Below are 15,339 nucleotides of genomic sequence, written 5' to 3' on the forward strand. Positions count from 1 at the left end.
TTCTCTCACTACCCTTGATTAAATTCTTTCCAGCCTCCTCCTCTTCACTGTTGTCTTCCTGCCCTTCTCCACCCTCCTAGTCCATCTCTTCCCCCGCCCCCCAACCTCTTGAGAAGCCACCACTGACCGACCTCCTGACCACAGACCCCACCAGCCATGGCCCAGGCCTCATGCCCTTGGGCTCCCTTATTCCACCCTGAACACTTTTCCCTCCGCTTGGCTCCTTGTCCCTGTCCCAAGCTCTTCCTGAAGACCCAGGCCTTAGTCCTCCCCCTTCTCTAGATTCTCCCCTTGGCAATCTCATCTGCTTCTCCCCGCACTCAGCTGTCCCAAGCCCGCTCAGCTCTCCTCCTAAACCTACTTTCTTCTGACGTCATTGTCCCCCAGTGAAAGCCTCAAGGTGATCTTTGGAAGGGAGAGGTGAGGGAGGATAGTGGGCTCCCACACCATTCTGCGGCTGTTCTCTCCTCTGTGAGCATGGCCTCCTCAGAGGCCTCAGAATCCCCATTCTCATACCGTGTGTCCAAGGTTTGATCATCTCATTCCTCTACTAGGAAATCCCTGCTTCTAAGCCAAGTTCAAACTCTCCTGCCGGGCATTCAGGGCCCTCCACAGGCTGGTTTCCACTCTGCCACCAGGATGTGGGCCGCACCCAGCCTGGGGCCCTGCCCACCTCTGCCTGCTGATTCTCATCCATCCATTAACGTTCCACTCAAATGAAGCCCTCCTCCATGAGTGCTGAACTTCCTCCTTTTGATCTCTCTCAGGCCCTTATCAAGCCGCTACAGGGCCAACACCTGTCTCCTCTGCATCATGTGCCTCCACTAAACTCTTAGTTTCATGAGGGCAGGAACCTCGTCTTACCTAAATTTTCTATCTCCCTCAACCAGGCTCTGCACACAGATGGCACTCAATAAGTGTCTGCTGAATGAATAGCTATATGAATGTGCACAGACTCCAGGAAATGAAGGTCAGACTCAAGAAAAGCCCAGCTCCCTGGGCTACCCTCTCATCCTCACATGAGATCTCAGCTCATCTCCTTGTCAAACACCCAGGCTTGGGGCAGCTAGGTGGCACAGTGGATAAAGCACTGGCTTTGGATTCAGGAGGACCTGAGTTCAAGTCCAGCCTCAGACACTTGACACTTACGAGCTGTGTGACCCTGGGCAAGTCACTTAACCCTCACTGCCCCACAAAAAAACAAAAACAAAAACAAAAACAAACGAACAAAACACCCAGGCTTGTGTTTTTACCGTTGTTTCCTAGGAGCCCACACAAAAGCAAGGCCAGAAAATGGTCTGGGGGTAAGGGGTAGAGAGACGGATGATGGAAGAGGCTACAAGGCCCGAGGCCGGCCTTGCATATGGCCAGAGAATGATGTCAGGGAAAGTGAGACCCAGGGGCCTGCTCTACCCTAATTCGGAAGCCCTGTGGGGCTTCTGGCCTTCAATGCCCAAGCACACGGCTGCCAACCTCCCTGACCTGGAAAGGCACAAAGGGCTCCCGGGCTCAGGTAAGGAGCAGGCAGGCATGGTGAGACACACAGAAGGGCCTCTGAAGCTACTCTCGATGCAGAAGAACAAAAGGTCAGAGCTGGGAGGGCCCTTAGAATAGATCTGGTCTATCCCCCTCATGCCATGATTTCCTTCTACAACAACCCCCCAAATAAGCGGCCATGAAGTCTCTGCTCGAACACACCTTCTGTGAGGAAGAACTCACTACCTGAGGAGGGAAGTGAAAAGACCCAACGGCTGTCAAGTCTCATCTCGGGCCTGGCGGTACAGAAGCCACAAGGAGCATTCAGAGCACCACCTCGGGCATGGCAAATACCCCTTTCTACCCTGTCCTCTGGAAAGGCGTCCAACACAGCTTGTGAGCCCACTGGTGGAGCCAGACCGAAAGGTACCCGGGACACCTTAATCCGACAGCACCCAGACAAGGCTAACGTGCGGGCCCCTATTCCTCCCTGCGTCGGACAGTCCTGGTCTAGGACGGCCCACGCTGTGAGCTCCCGCGGCCTCCCTGGGAATGCCCCACGGCCCCTTCTCACCTGGCGGAGGGGCCACGATGGAGGTGGTGGACATGGCTCTCTCCTTCTGCTTAAAAATATCCCGTGGGTTTGTTGGCCGAGGAGATGCTGCCTCCTGGGGAGGAGGGAAGGCACATGAAAACAAACCGCTGGCAGGTGTTGTCGGTACAGTGTAGACTAGTGGGCTGAACACTTTTCCACAATGCCCTGAGGGGGCAGCTTGCTCATGGCCTCACTAGACAAAGTCAGTCTTAAAACCTTCTGCCCAATGGCAAGGGGTCCCTCTAGAAACCCCGGTCGTTAAACCCTTGGAGGCCTGGCCTCTGGAACAGGAAAGCAGAGGGGCCTAGAATCTCCGCGGGCCTCATGCTCGCAGCACTCACATGGTCTTGTCTGGGCACTGGGCCCGGTGCCTCTGCGCAGCGCGATGCTAGCCTCCAAGCCTGGCCCACCTCCCTGGGGCACCTCACTCACAAACCCCCTATACCTTCTGAACTCCTCCCCCAGCCCCAGAAAAGGCTACAAGCCTTCAGGGCAGGGACTGCTTTCCCCTCTCCCAGCGCCAGGATGGTCGGGGGTCGGACCGGGTTGGATCATGGATCCCAACTCTTGGAGATGTACAAACGTTATCCCTGTTTGACACGAAGTGGGGGAAAGATCGAGGGCCCCACCAGAGACCCCATGGCTCAGTGCTGGGAGTCGCAGCTCACGGTCCCACCTCCCAATAGACATCTATCTGTCTTCAAGTGCCAAGGCCCGAGCTCCTCACTCAGGACCTTCCACCCCCTCATTCTGCACTGGAGGCGGCAGGAAAGGGCTCATCCTCACCTGTTGCTCTTTTGAAATCTTTTCTTGCTCCTGCTCATACTTCCTGTTGGGTGAGAGGAAGAAGTAACAGAGTGAGCCCTAATACTTCTGGCTAACCCTGATCTTCCCTCCCCAGAAGATGAACCTGGAAGAATCAGCTTCGTGCAGAGGGCTGGCCATCCTGGGATGGCAGCAGAGGGCAACAAGGCGCACAGCCCCACGCGCCTCGAGAAAGCATGTGATGGGGAATGGTGAACAAATGATGGGCTGTGGCAGGAGACAGAAGGAAAGAGAAAGAGACAGCTGCAGAGAAACTTGGGGAATGGACGTGGAGGGAAGAGAGAACCTGGAGAACGCAGAACTTGGAACAACTCTAGGCCTTGAGGATCGGGGTCACGACTGACTTGGATGCCAGAGGGCCCTGACGGAACCCACTGCCCACAGAGAGAGGCTCAGAGAGCAGATGCTGACACAGATTCTCTGGATGTTGCCAGTGTGGGGATCATTTCTGTCTGACTACGCCTGCTTGTGACAGGGGCTTTGTTTTTCTTTTTTTCCCAGTGAGGGGAGGTGGGGAGAGAGAACTTTTGTGAAGTAAAAAATCAACATTAGTTAGAGAAATAAAAAAGAGGATGTGGGCCCGGCCTTCACCTCTGGGCATCAATCTCGTGGGCATGCTCCTGGTAGCGGCGCTCCCGGTTGGCTGCCTCCTGCAGATCCCGCTCCCTGCGCTCCTGCTCCAATCGCTGACGCTCCTCATCAGCCCGTCGCTTCTCCTCCAGCCGCCGATTCTCCTCGTCTTTCTGTGGGGACAACGACGCTGCTCCTTAGGTGTTCTTACCAGCTCCGGAACACGGGGAGAGGAGTCCACAGGCCTGTGGGCACCTCCCACTCCCCTGTCCCATTGTCCTCTCTCTACACAATGTCACCAGGAAGGGCAGGTGGCGCTTAGCTGCCTCTATGACCGATATACACACCACTCCTCAGATTAGGCCTGTCAACCAATCCCTCTATTTTCCCTCAAGCACTATCCTTCAGAACCAAAGGACTGCGGAGGTCCCAATCCTTGACCCAAACGCTCACCTCTGCTTTGGCCCAGAAGCTGTCTTTACCAACCCTTTTGATCTCCGACACGGCGTTGGTTTTTTGGTACACAGAGCCCTGTGGGGAGAGAACAGAACAGAAAACTAGGGAACCAACAAGAGACCATCCAAGTGCAGACAAAGTCGGACAATGTCCTCACTTCCAGAAGCTTCTCCTTAAAGCCAAAGGTGCAGGTCTTATGGCAAGCGCTGTCCCCTAGAGATGCCTGGCACCAGTTGCTCTTGGGAACAGGCCCCTGAGGAGGACGCCAGGGCGCTGGACGACTCTGCTGCAGACATCAAGGAACTCGAGGCGACGATTCGCCTCCCTGCCCTGCCCACTATGACTCGAGTCTGGTCCCCTGGGCCGCAAGCCATGAAGGAGCCGAGGGGGCACTACAAAGTCACCTCAGGGGCTGGCTCAGTTCTGTCAGAGGATCATCAGTGGATGTGCCCTTGGGAGACGGGCTCATCATGACCATGTGGCCCCACAGGAAAAAACCACAAGCGTATGCATCGGGCCAGAGGCTCTGCACTGCCGGAGCATTAGGGTCACGGGGGGCCTTCCCACACACCAGAGCCACTGGAGCCGGAGGGCCCATTTCACAGCCCAACAACAGAAGAGCGATTACTGCCAGCAGGCATTAGACTCAAACGCAAGGGTACGTAAGGAGAGTCCCTTCATTTGGGCCTCAAAACCACACCAACTCCTGGAGTAAAGACTACAAGGACAAGTGGCCTAGTTCAGGAGCCAGCAGGGACCCCCTCTCATCCTAAGCCTCCATGACTCCATTTTAGACTCTGCCACACTGACAACGTCAGTATTTCCTCAATTTGGAGGTACCGTACCATGTCATGGTTAGGAAGGCCACGGCCCTAACATCGAGAAACCCTGAAGCATCTGGGTTTGGCATCCAATCAGCCTCCAAGAGCTGAATACAGCTGTGCCCCACAAGGGGCTGGATGCAGTGCTGTTCCTTCCTGACAGACAGCAAAAGGCAGGAGCCGGGACATCTAGTCATTCACCTCCCTCCTCCTGCTTGCTTTTCTTTGTGCAGAGAATCCCCTGGCAAGGCCAATACAGAATTCTGGCCCTGGAGCAACAACTCACCACTGGCGCCTGGGGGCCTGAGTCTTGGAAACGGCTAGTCTCCTTGTGGAAGTTATAGTTTGCCCCTGAAGCTTTGGCGACCTTCTGCATGATGGATTCCGGCTCGACGTCCTCCTCGGCTCGAGCATTGATGGTCACGTGAGCCCCCTGCAAGCGGATGCACAACTTGGAAAAAGGAATGCCCAGCCACCAGACAGTGGGCATTTAGTCAGCCCATCTCACAACATACAGAGCAAACAGCAAATGCTGCAGGAGAATCCAATTTTGCACAACAAAGCACAGAGGACAAGACTGACTATGAGTGGCCAGGGGGTCCACAAGGCATCCACTCCAGGCACCCAGGATAACTGCCTTCTTTCTGACTCCACACCCCACAATCTCAACAGCTGCTAAGTTCTTTTATTTTTACCTCTACAGTCTCTCCCATGTAACCACCTTTCCCTTTCTACTGACTTATCTTATCTCTAGCCCTCATGGCCTCTCCCTCAGACAACTAGCCTCCTTCCTGGTCAGCTGACAGCCAACACCTCCTGCCTTCTGTGTCACTCCCCAATGCCAGGGAAAATAGCATCAAGGGCCCTTTGAGGGAGGGGTGTCCCCATTCCCCTGCCTCTAGAACAGCATGTAAAGAAACTGGGATGGGTGTTGCAATGATGTGCCAGGACCAGGTGGCAGGATGAAGGACTGGTGAGAACAAATCTGCTCGAAGGTCTTCCAATCGAAGGAAATTAACCCTAAAAGATACCCCAGAAAATGAAAGCATCTGTACAAAGTGAACCACTTCCAGCCTCCTTCCTGAAAGAGACAGGTCCTTTATCAGCTTTCTCTTTCCTATGTATTAAGGAGGAACTCTTCCTTCTACCCCACAGATGGCACCACTGTGGAACAGAGAGTGAGGGGGAAGCTCCGATGGTGGCACAATTGAGGGCATCCACGCTCTCGAGCTCCATGGCAGAAAGTATTTCTTACCAGCTATACCAGCTCTGCCATGGATTCCCCAAAAGACTGACCTGCTACAAGGCCTGGCTGAGTGATAACGTCAGAATACAGCCACCAGGAGCCGGAGGCTGCCAGGGAACACAAGAGGACCCCAGGAGTAGGGGAGGTGTAGAGGTGGGAGATGGGCAGGATCTGTGACTTCCCTGGTACAGGACATTCCTAGTGAGGAAACTCCCTTTATCGGAGCAGTTAGCTGCTCTCCATCTGGTGTCTGAAGAGCCGCCAAGGGAACTGAGAGCAGGGACTTGTCCAGGGCCACCCAGCCAGTGGAGGCCAGCCAGGACTGGATCCTAGGTCTTGCTGGCTTCGAGGCAGGGGCCTGCCCACTAAGACACTCCACCTCCCAACTCTGGGCCTTTTTCTCTGTCTGTCCCCCATGCCTGGTACCCTTCCCTCCTCATCTCCACTTCTTTTTGGCTTCCTTCCGGTCCTGGCTAAAATCCCGCCTTCTACAGGAAGTCTTTCCCAATCCTCTTAAGTCCCAGGGCCTTCCCTCTCTTATTTCCTGTTTATGCTTCTATGGCGCTGCTTGTCTCCTCCACAGGCTAGGAGCTCCTAGGGCAGGAACCGTCTTTGGCCTCTCTTTGCATCCCCAGCACTTGGCACAGTGCCTGGCACAAAGGTGTTTAATAAGTGTTTGCTAACTGACTATGCCGCACTGCCTCTTTTTATTCGTTCAGCACTGCTTGGGCACCTGGGTGCAAGGTATGGCAGAAGATATCAGAGAAGAGGACTGTCCTGGCCTCCAATAAAGGGAAGAACAAAGAGTGGCCAGAGAAGAAGGGGCAGCAGTCCCAGAGGCCCTCAGGGAAGAGACAGCTTCTGAGTGGGGCCTGGAAGGGTGGCCATGAGAGGAGGGGCTTCAGGCAAAGAGACCCGAGAGCAAAGGCGTGTGAGGATCCCAGCACAGCAAGCCGTCTGAACTGGCCTTTAGCAGTGGTCCTCAGGGCACAGTACTCTGTCCTGAGGAGCCACGGCCTGCTGAATGTTTAAGCTGGTAATGGAATAGGAATGCGGCGAGACGCCCAACCACCAAAACAGCTGTTTTTGTTGAATTCTTTGAGAATTCAAGGTCTCATGTGTTTCGTGCCTAGTTATAACAGGCAAGTTAAAATAAACATACTTTGGAAATGCTACCCTTACCATAATAGGTACACCAGCTAAGATTAAAAAATGGGCCCAAGCTATCACTGATAGAGGGGATTCCTGAATGAGGACACATACTTTTTTACTAACCATCTCTGCATCTTCTTAGGAAGCAGCCCAGAGACTCATGTGACTTGCCCAAGGTACCCAAGCAAGCGTGTAGTAGAGGCCGTACTGGACCCCCATGTCTGCTTGGCTCCGGGGCTGGCTCTCCAAACACCACACCACACTTCCTCTGGGTTAAGTACAGTTTATAGGAAACAAAATGACTTATCGATTTTCTCTTATCTGCGATACCGCATCCAAAGGCTCCCAGCACAGCCGGCGTGCTGCAGAAGGCCCTCTGAGAATCACAGATGTACACGCGGGAGGGCAATGGGAGAGAGTCAGAAAGACAAGCTCAGGTCAGCACCGCAGGCGAAGGTGCCTGGAGGTTACTGTTAGTTAATGAGCAGGGAGGGGAGTGCTCAGAGCTAAGCCTTAGGAAGAAGGTGGCTCTGGCAGCAGAGACAGAAAGAATAAGAAGGGGCAGCCCTGTAAAAAGGGGAGAAATGATTTAGGCCTGGCCTGAGATCATGGCCATGAAAACCAAAATGATACTGGCCCCTGGCTATTCTTTGAACAAGACCCTCCCTCTTCCAATCCCAAGTATTTTCTCTGGCTGCCCCCTAGGATAAAAGCCCACCACTGACCAGAGGCCTTTCCCAACCCTCCCAAAGCCAGTCCCTGCCCTCTGTGCATGTCTTATTGGCACAGAGCTGTCTGTGTGCTGTCTCCCCGTTAGACTGTGAGCTCCTTGAGGGCAGGGACAGTTCTTTGCCTTTTTTTGTATACTCAGAGCTCAGCACAAAGCAGGTACTTAAGTGCTTGTTGACTTGAGGTGAAATAAGGGAAAGATGTAAGAAACATTTCAGAGTCAGAGCTGAAAGAACTCAGCACCAACTGGTGCTGTGCAGGGCAAGGGAGAGGGAGGCATCCAATGAACCCAGGAGGCTGGGAAACAGTGGCAGGAGTCGTGTGGTCGGGTCAGGTTGGCAGCGAGATGGCCTTCAGAGCTTACCTTGAGAAAGCTGGCCATGGTGCTGACGTGGTTGGCACAGGCCCCCTTCCGCACATCATTCACGCCTTCACCTGTCTGCAACACAAGGAGGGACAGCTTCCTCTTTGAGACTGACCCCACCCTGGGGCGGAGTCCCAAAGCAACAGCAGCAAAAGACCAATCTCCAATGAGCTGGCGCTCTCTCAGCTCCTCTATCAAGGCTCAAAGGAAATCCCCTTCTACCATCTATGGCGGGCAGCCTGAAGCACAGTGGAAAACGGCAGGAGTCCTTGCTCTGCTGCTTGCTACCTGGTGACTGTACAGGGAAGGGGCTGCACTCAAGGGACACCCGAGACTACGAAGGACTCCAAGAGGTGCCTGGGCGAAGCCTCTCTCAACCATGTCTGACAGGCAGGCATCCAGCCTCTGGCTCAATACCTACAGTAACGGGAGAGTCCCCCTCCTCTCACAAGGGAGTTCATTCCATGACCAGACCCATACGATTATTAGGTAGTTTTCTCTAACAATATAATGGCCCAAAGCCTTTGCTAAAGGCTTCCCCCTTAGATCATCAAATCCAATTTCCTGCCTGACTCTGTATAGCAAAGTAAGCAAGAGACACCGGCAAGCATGGACCTTTTAGCACAGAATCCTGGAGACATCAGTCTTCTCATATTACCCTTAAACCCGCCCACCGCTGGTTTTAGCAAACCTCACTGATGGGTTACCCTCTTCTGTTTTCTCTGATAACATTCACAGAGAGCCTAGGAATCAAATATCTCTTCTGCCTCACATATACAAATGGTGAAACTCAGACAGAGAAAAAGGTGATTTGCCACAAGTTAGAAAATCAGTGACGTGTGTTAAAACTCAAAATTCTCAATCTCAGGGATTACACAAAAGCCACAGTATCTCTTTAGAATTTATATTTTTAAAAAATATATGTACAATCATCTTTTGGGGGGGGGGGCAATGTGGGTTAAGTGACCTGCCCAGGGTCACACAGCTAGTAAGTATCAAGTGTCTGAAGTCAGATTTGAACTGGGGTTCTCCTGAATCCAGGGCCGGTACTTTATCCACTGCACCACCTAGCTGCCCCTACTTATAATCATCTTGAACATATTTCCACATTAATCATGTTGTGAAAGAAGAACCAGAAAAGGAGAAAACCACAAGAAAAAACAAAAAACCAACAAATAAATAGAATCTGCATTAAAAAAAAAAATGTGCCAATCCCGCAAGCCAAGCAGGCGTTAAGTCTGAAGAGAAACTGGAAATAAAAGCTCTACATACCCAGTTGACAAGGACAAATTTGGGTAGGCCAGAGTTTGGGTCCTTCACCCTGCAGAAAGCGTACATCACCTTCCCACTGTTTAGTTCCTCCACCATCTCTTCCAGGCCACCTTCTGAAGTACAAAATAGCAAGGAAGGAAGTCAGGAAAGCATAAGGGGAAATCCTAGAGAAACTGAGCAGAACTGATGGCAACAAACAACAATAAAAACAAGCTTGGGTTGTTGTTTTTTTAAATATATTTTATTTATTATTCTGAATGTGACAAACACCAACATGAACATTTTCATAAGCAAAGAACAGAAAAAGACTGAAATTGGGACTACTGTTACATGTACCTTGTTTTATCCGTATACATGAAAAATTCGGCCCAGTGGTTTCAAAGTCATCCTAACTGTTTTCTCTGAATCTGTGTTCTTTAAATAGTTTCAGTGCATTTTTTTTTTTTTTTTTTTTTGCGGGGCAGTGGGGGTTAAGTGACTTGCCCACGGTCACACAGCTAGTAAGTGTCAAGTGTCTGAGGCCGGATTTGAACTCAGGAACTCCTGAATCCAGGGCCGGTGCTTTATCCACTGCGCCACCTAGCCGCCCCCCAGTGCATTTTTTAAAAAAATGCTCCAATGACCTTTCCCCCCTAAGAAAGATATTGCAGGGAAGCACAAGGAGAAATCGTGAGGTGACCTCTGGAGGTTTCAACGGGTCAGACTGGCATCAGGAAATGGTGTCTGCCACCTGCAGGTCGTGTCAATCAGAGCTACTACCCAATTAGCTTGGAGCTGTGCGTGTGGACGGCCATTTCCTGTTTCAAAGGAGGCTTCTGGGAGAAGCAAGGGTCTTTCGGTTCCAGACTTGGGGCTTGGTGGGAAGATGGATGCTGACTCTTAGATAGCTAGACAAAGGCTGTTTTACTTCCCCCTCTCTCTTCACTAACTTCTAATACACTTTAATAAATACTTGGAAGCCTAAATTCTTGCCAAAGCTTCTAATTTAAGGTGACTACTCATTAGATTTTAGACATAACAGCTAGAATTTTAGACCTTACATTTTGGAGGCATCACTGTCTCTAGATCCCGTCTTCCAATTCAAAAAGAGTCTTCTAAAGAAATCAAAGCTGTCTATAGCCACATGAAAAAAATGGCCTAAATCACTATTGATCAGAAATGCGAATTAAAACAACTCTGAAGTTGCACCTCACACCTATCAGAATGGATGTTGGATGTTAGAAGGACTATGAGAAAACTGGGACACAATACACTGTTGGCAGAGTTATGAACTGATCATTCTGAAGAACAATTTGGAATTAGGCCCAAAGGGCTATAAAACTGTGCATACCCTTTGATCCAGCAATACCACTTCTAGGTCTATATCCCAAAGATATCCAAAAGAGGGAATACAAAAGCATCCAAAAGAAAGGACCTTTTGTACAAAAATATTTATAGCAGCTTTTTGTAGTAGCTAAGAATTGAAAATCAAACTGATGCCCATCAACTGGGGAATGGCTAAACAAGCTGTGGTATATGATTGTAAGGGAATTCTATTGTGTTACAAGAAATGACAAGGGGGATGATTTCAGAAAGGCCTCAAAAGATTTATATGAACTGATGTTCACTATAGTGAAGTCAGCAGAACCAGGAGAACATTGTGCTTGGTCACAGCAATACTGTTCGGTGAAGAACTATGAATGACAGCTATTCTCAGCAATGCAATGATCCAAGATAATCCCAAAGGACTATTGATGAAACATACTATCCACTTCCAAAGAAAGAACTGATATTGATTGAACACAGACTGAAGCATTCTATTTCTCACTTTCATTTGTTTTTCTTTTCTTAAAGTCTTCTTGTACAAAATGACTAATATGGAAATGTTCTACATAATTGCACATGTACAACCTATATCTGATTGTTTACTGGGAGGGAGGAAGGGAAAGATAGAATTTGGAAATCAGAACTTTAAAAATGCTAAGAAAATGAGTATTTTTTTTGGGGGGGGAAGTCTTCCCTTGTAACAATCAAGCAAAATAAATCCAAATGTGGCCATGGACAAAAAAACAAAATAAAACATGTTTCATTCTGCACCTCTAGCCCAACACTTCCAGTTGTTAACTGACGGGAGTCTTAAGGTAGCTTTTCTTTACAATATTGTTTGAAATAACTTTATGATGCGACTTTATAAGTTATTGTGTGAAGTGGCCTCCAGACTATGCCCAAAGGGCTATAAAACTGCATAGTGTTTGACTCAGCAATACCACTATGACATCTGTAACCCAAAGAGGTCAAAGAAAAAGGAAAAGGACCTAGTTGTACAAAAGTGTAGCAGCTCTTTTTGTGGTGGTAAAGAATTGAAACTGGCTGAACAAGTTGTGGTAATGACTGTAATGAAATACTATTGTGCTATAAGAAATGATGAGTAGTATATTTTCAGAAAAACCTGGAAAAACTTACATGAACTGATGCAAAGTGAAATGAGCAGAACCAGAACACTGTGCACAATAACAGTAATACTGTAATGACAATCGACTGTGACTTAGCTACTCTGATCAAGCTAATGATTCACAACAGTTCTGAAGAACTCATGATGAAATGTTATGTTATTGAGAGAGAGAGAGAAGGGATGATCTGTAAGTGCAGATTGAAGCATCATTTTTTCCACTTTACTTTTGGGTTTGTTTTTTTTTACAACATGACTTACTATGTTAGTATGTTTTGCATCACTTCATATGTCTAATGGGTACCATTATTTTTTGCCTTCTCAATGGGTGGGGGAGGAGTAAAGGGAAAGAAATTTGGAGCTGAAAATAAAACTAAAATATGTTTAGCATGATTGTAATCTATAACCTATATCAGACTGCTTATTGGCTTTGGGAAGCAGTAGGGAAGGGAGGGAGATAAATTTGGAACTCAAAAAAAAATCTTTACATATAATTGGGAAAAAATTAAAATAAAATACAACAAAAAATTTTAAAATTGTCCTCCTGATTCTGCTTACTTCACTCTGCATTAGCTCATACAAGTCTTCCCAGGTTTCTCTAAAACTGTCCCTTTCTTCAATTCTTATGGTACAGTGATAGTCCATTACACTCACACCATAAAGTATTCAGTTACTCTCCAATTGATGGGCACTCCCTTTGTTTCCAGGACTCTGGGTACAACAAAAAGAGCTACTCTATTTTTGTATATGAGTCCTTTCCTTTTTTCTTTAATCTACATGCAGTAGTAACATTGCTTCGTTCTTACTGTGTGCATCAGCCACTAGGTAGAATGGGAATAAGCCAAAATGCCTTAACTCAAAGGCAATCTGGATCCCCATGAAAAGCAATGAGGGTGTCAAGTGTACCCTGTACCCCAAGCTACTAAAACCCACTCCTGCCCTTATTCTTGCAAGACTCAGAACCCTTACAGATCATTCCTTCTACCTGTGAGAAAATAATGGGATTTGGCAGATGCCCAGGGGCCCCACCTGAAGACTGATTTGGAATTGACTGAATTGAATGAGACTGACTGAGAACCTACTTAAGGTTGATTAAATGGAGACCATATCTGGCAGGCCCTGAGTGGGGTGTTGTTCTCAGAGGCTGTGGACTCAGACATCAACAGGAGACCACCCTCAACCAATAAGCTTGAAGGATGGCCCCTTCTGGGGAGAGAGACACAAAGTAGGAAGGGAGGCTGGCTTTGTAGCTCTGGCCCTTTTCATTCCAGAACCTCGGGTTGGTGGCTGAAGAGTCTAGTCTGAACACTAAGGAAGACAGGCTTCTTTTTCTGAACTCCACATGTTCTATCTTTACTTAACCTATATTTTAATAAATGCTTCATGCCAAAAACTGGTGCTGATGTTTCTAGCTTTTAAGTAAACCTTAGGGCACCTAGGTGGCACAGTGGATAGAGCACTGGCCCTGGAATCAGGAGGACCTGAGTTCAAATCTGGCCTCAGACCCTTGACACTTACTAGCTCTGTGACCCTGGGCAAGTCACTTAACCCCAATTGCCTCACCAAAAAAAACCAAGTAAACCTTAGCTGGTTCTCCCCCCACACCGGGGGTAGAAACAAGGCGACCACATGTTAGATTTTAAACATCACATACCTCAAGGAGGCAGGTCCCTGGGTATTTTGAGGGAACAATTATAAGGATCTTCGAGAAGATCTGATTCAATAAAATGCTGCTTCCAAATTTTCGAATTCTCCTTTTGGGTTCCCCAGCTGTGGGCTAAAAGTAAGGTCCTGGGCTTGAACAGGGGCTCTGTGCGTTATGGGGCTCTAGATCCTAGAAAGCCCATGAGTTTGTTTCTCTAAGAGAAGGCATTTTAGTAGAGGGCATTCTATAAAAAAAATGTTAAATGTTCTTGGAGAATGCCCCATTCTCATAGTATCTATTCACATAGAAATAGTCATTCTTTCTGCTTTCCCATTTTTATTACTAAGGGTATGTAAATGATAGTGGTTTGTTGGGTTAGTCCTTATCTACAGTTATAAGCTCTATGGGGTTTCCAGAACACACACAGATAACAAGGGGATAGACTTTAGGGTAGAAGAAAAAGGGATAAAGGAGATCACCTCAGTTCGGGAAGAGGTACGGACTGGAACCTAACAGCAATGCTCTTTGAAATACAACAAAAAAGAATGATGTGCTTCAAAAAACAATTAGCAATCTCATGATGAATGAGAGAGGGACAGATACAGATGCAACAATATGGGGCTGGTCCTTCCATGCTGCCCCACAAGTCTTAAACAATATTTCAAAACACCCTGTGGGGTGGAGGAGAATGTGGGAGGGGGACAGAAGAGACTTCATGGACCTTTAGGTCCAAGAAAGAGATGCCAAGCTGTGGCCCTGTCTGGGCCCCAAGAATAGATGTGACCTTCACCAAGGTGCGGAATGCTGCTTGCATCAGACTTCTTCAATGGAATGGTTAGTCTGGCTAAATAGTTTTTCCTCTTTGTATTCTTTGTTATAAGGGATGACTCAGGCAGGGGTAAAGGATATACTGAGAAATATGGCTGATGTAAAAATAAGATAATGATAAAAAATACATATATTTGAAAAGAAAACGACACGAGTCAGAGCAGGGGGCTTTACCCTCTCTCTTGCACTCACAGTACAACAATATGCAGAATAATCACTCTGACTTCTATTCTCACCTACATATTCCCTACCCTCAGTCTCTCAAAGGAACTAAGGAAGATAAGGGTCAGCATTTGGCCTGGGGTTGGAAGGATGACATCCAAACAGAAAGAACATCTGATTTAGTCAAAATGCTTTCACTGCAACATCCCAATGCCCAGTTCTGCCGCTTACTAGTTCATGTGACCGTGGGAGAATCATTCTCTGGCCTGTTTTCTCGCCTGCAAAAGGAGATTTAAACTAGATGATCTCCAAGGTCCTTCCCGGCTCTAGCTCCTATGATCTGGGGGAGGTCGGGTCCCTATGCCCAAGCTCTGCCTCCTTGTCCACGAGGCAGGGTGGTGGTGTTGGTCACAGGAGGAGCAATGAGACAGACAAAAACAAGACAACAAAATCTGTTATCAACGAGTTTTTAATCCTTGTTGAAATAAGCTGGGGGGGAGGCAGGGAGGTTGTAGATGAACTCCATTGAAGAAAAAAATGAAGGCTGCCATTTTCGTTCTATGTTATCACTGAAAAGCAGCCCTGTGCTGGCCTACATTGCCCTTGCTATGCCCAGCTGTCACCAGTGCTTCTGTGACACATGAAAAAGATACGGCAAAACAGCATATGATGAGGGGGCAGCTAGGTGGCGCAGGGGTTAAAGCACCGGCCCTGGATTCAGGAGTACCTGAGTTCAAATCCGGCCTCAGACACTTGACACTTACTAGCTG

The 15,339-nt window shown here is 48.6% G+C and overlaps 1 protein-coding gene across 4 annotated transcripts in view; it reads right to left on the reverse strand.

Annotated features, from left to right (window-relative positions):
* DBNL (drebrin like) overlaps window positions 1-15,339 on the reverse strand; it is a 30,334-nt gene that overhangs the window by 3,586 nt on the left and 11,409 nt on the right. For all 4 annotated transcript variants that reach the window (XM_043984580.1, XM_043984583.1, XM_043984584.1 and 1 more), the window contains exons 3-9: window positions 9,507-9,619; window positions 8,235-8,309; window positions 5,030-5,176; window positions 3,920-3,997; window positions 3,488-3,639; window positions 2,858-2,900; window positions 2,051-2,144 (exon numbers count right to left, since the gene is read on the reverse strand). In XM_043984580.1, coding sequence (XP_043840515.1) covers window positions 2,051-2,144; window positions 2,858-2,900; window positions 3,488-3,639; window positions 3,920-3,997; window positions 5,030-5,176; window positions 8,235-8,309; window positions 9,507-9,619 — 702 coding nt within the window. The remainder of the gene's footprint in view (window positions 1-2,050; window positions 2,145-2,857; window positions 2,901-3,487; window positions 3,640-3,919; window positions 3,998-5,029; window positions 5,177-8,234; window positions 8,310-9,506; window positions 9,620-15,339) is intronic.

This window comes from Dromiciops gliroides, chromosome 2, assembly GCF_019393635.1.
Source record: "Dromiciops gliroides isolate mDroGli1 chromosome 2, mDroGli1.pri, whole genome shotgun sequence".
Lineage (NCBI taxonomy): Eukaryota > Metazoa > Chordata > Mammalia > Microbiotheria > Microbiotheriidae > Dromiciops > Dromiciops gliroides.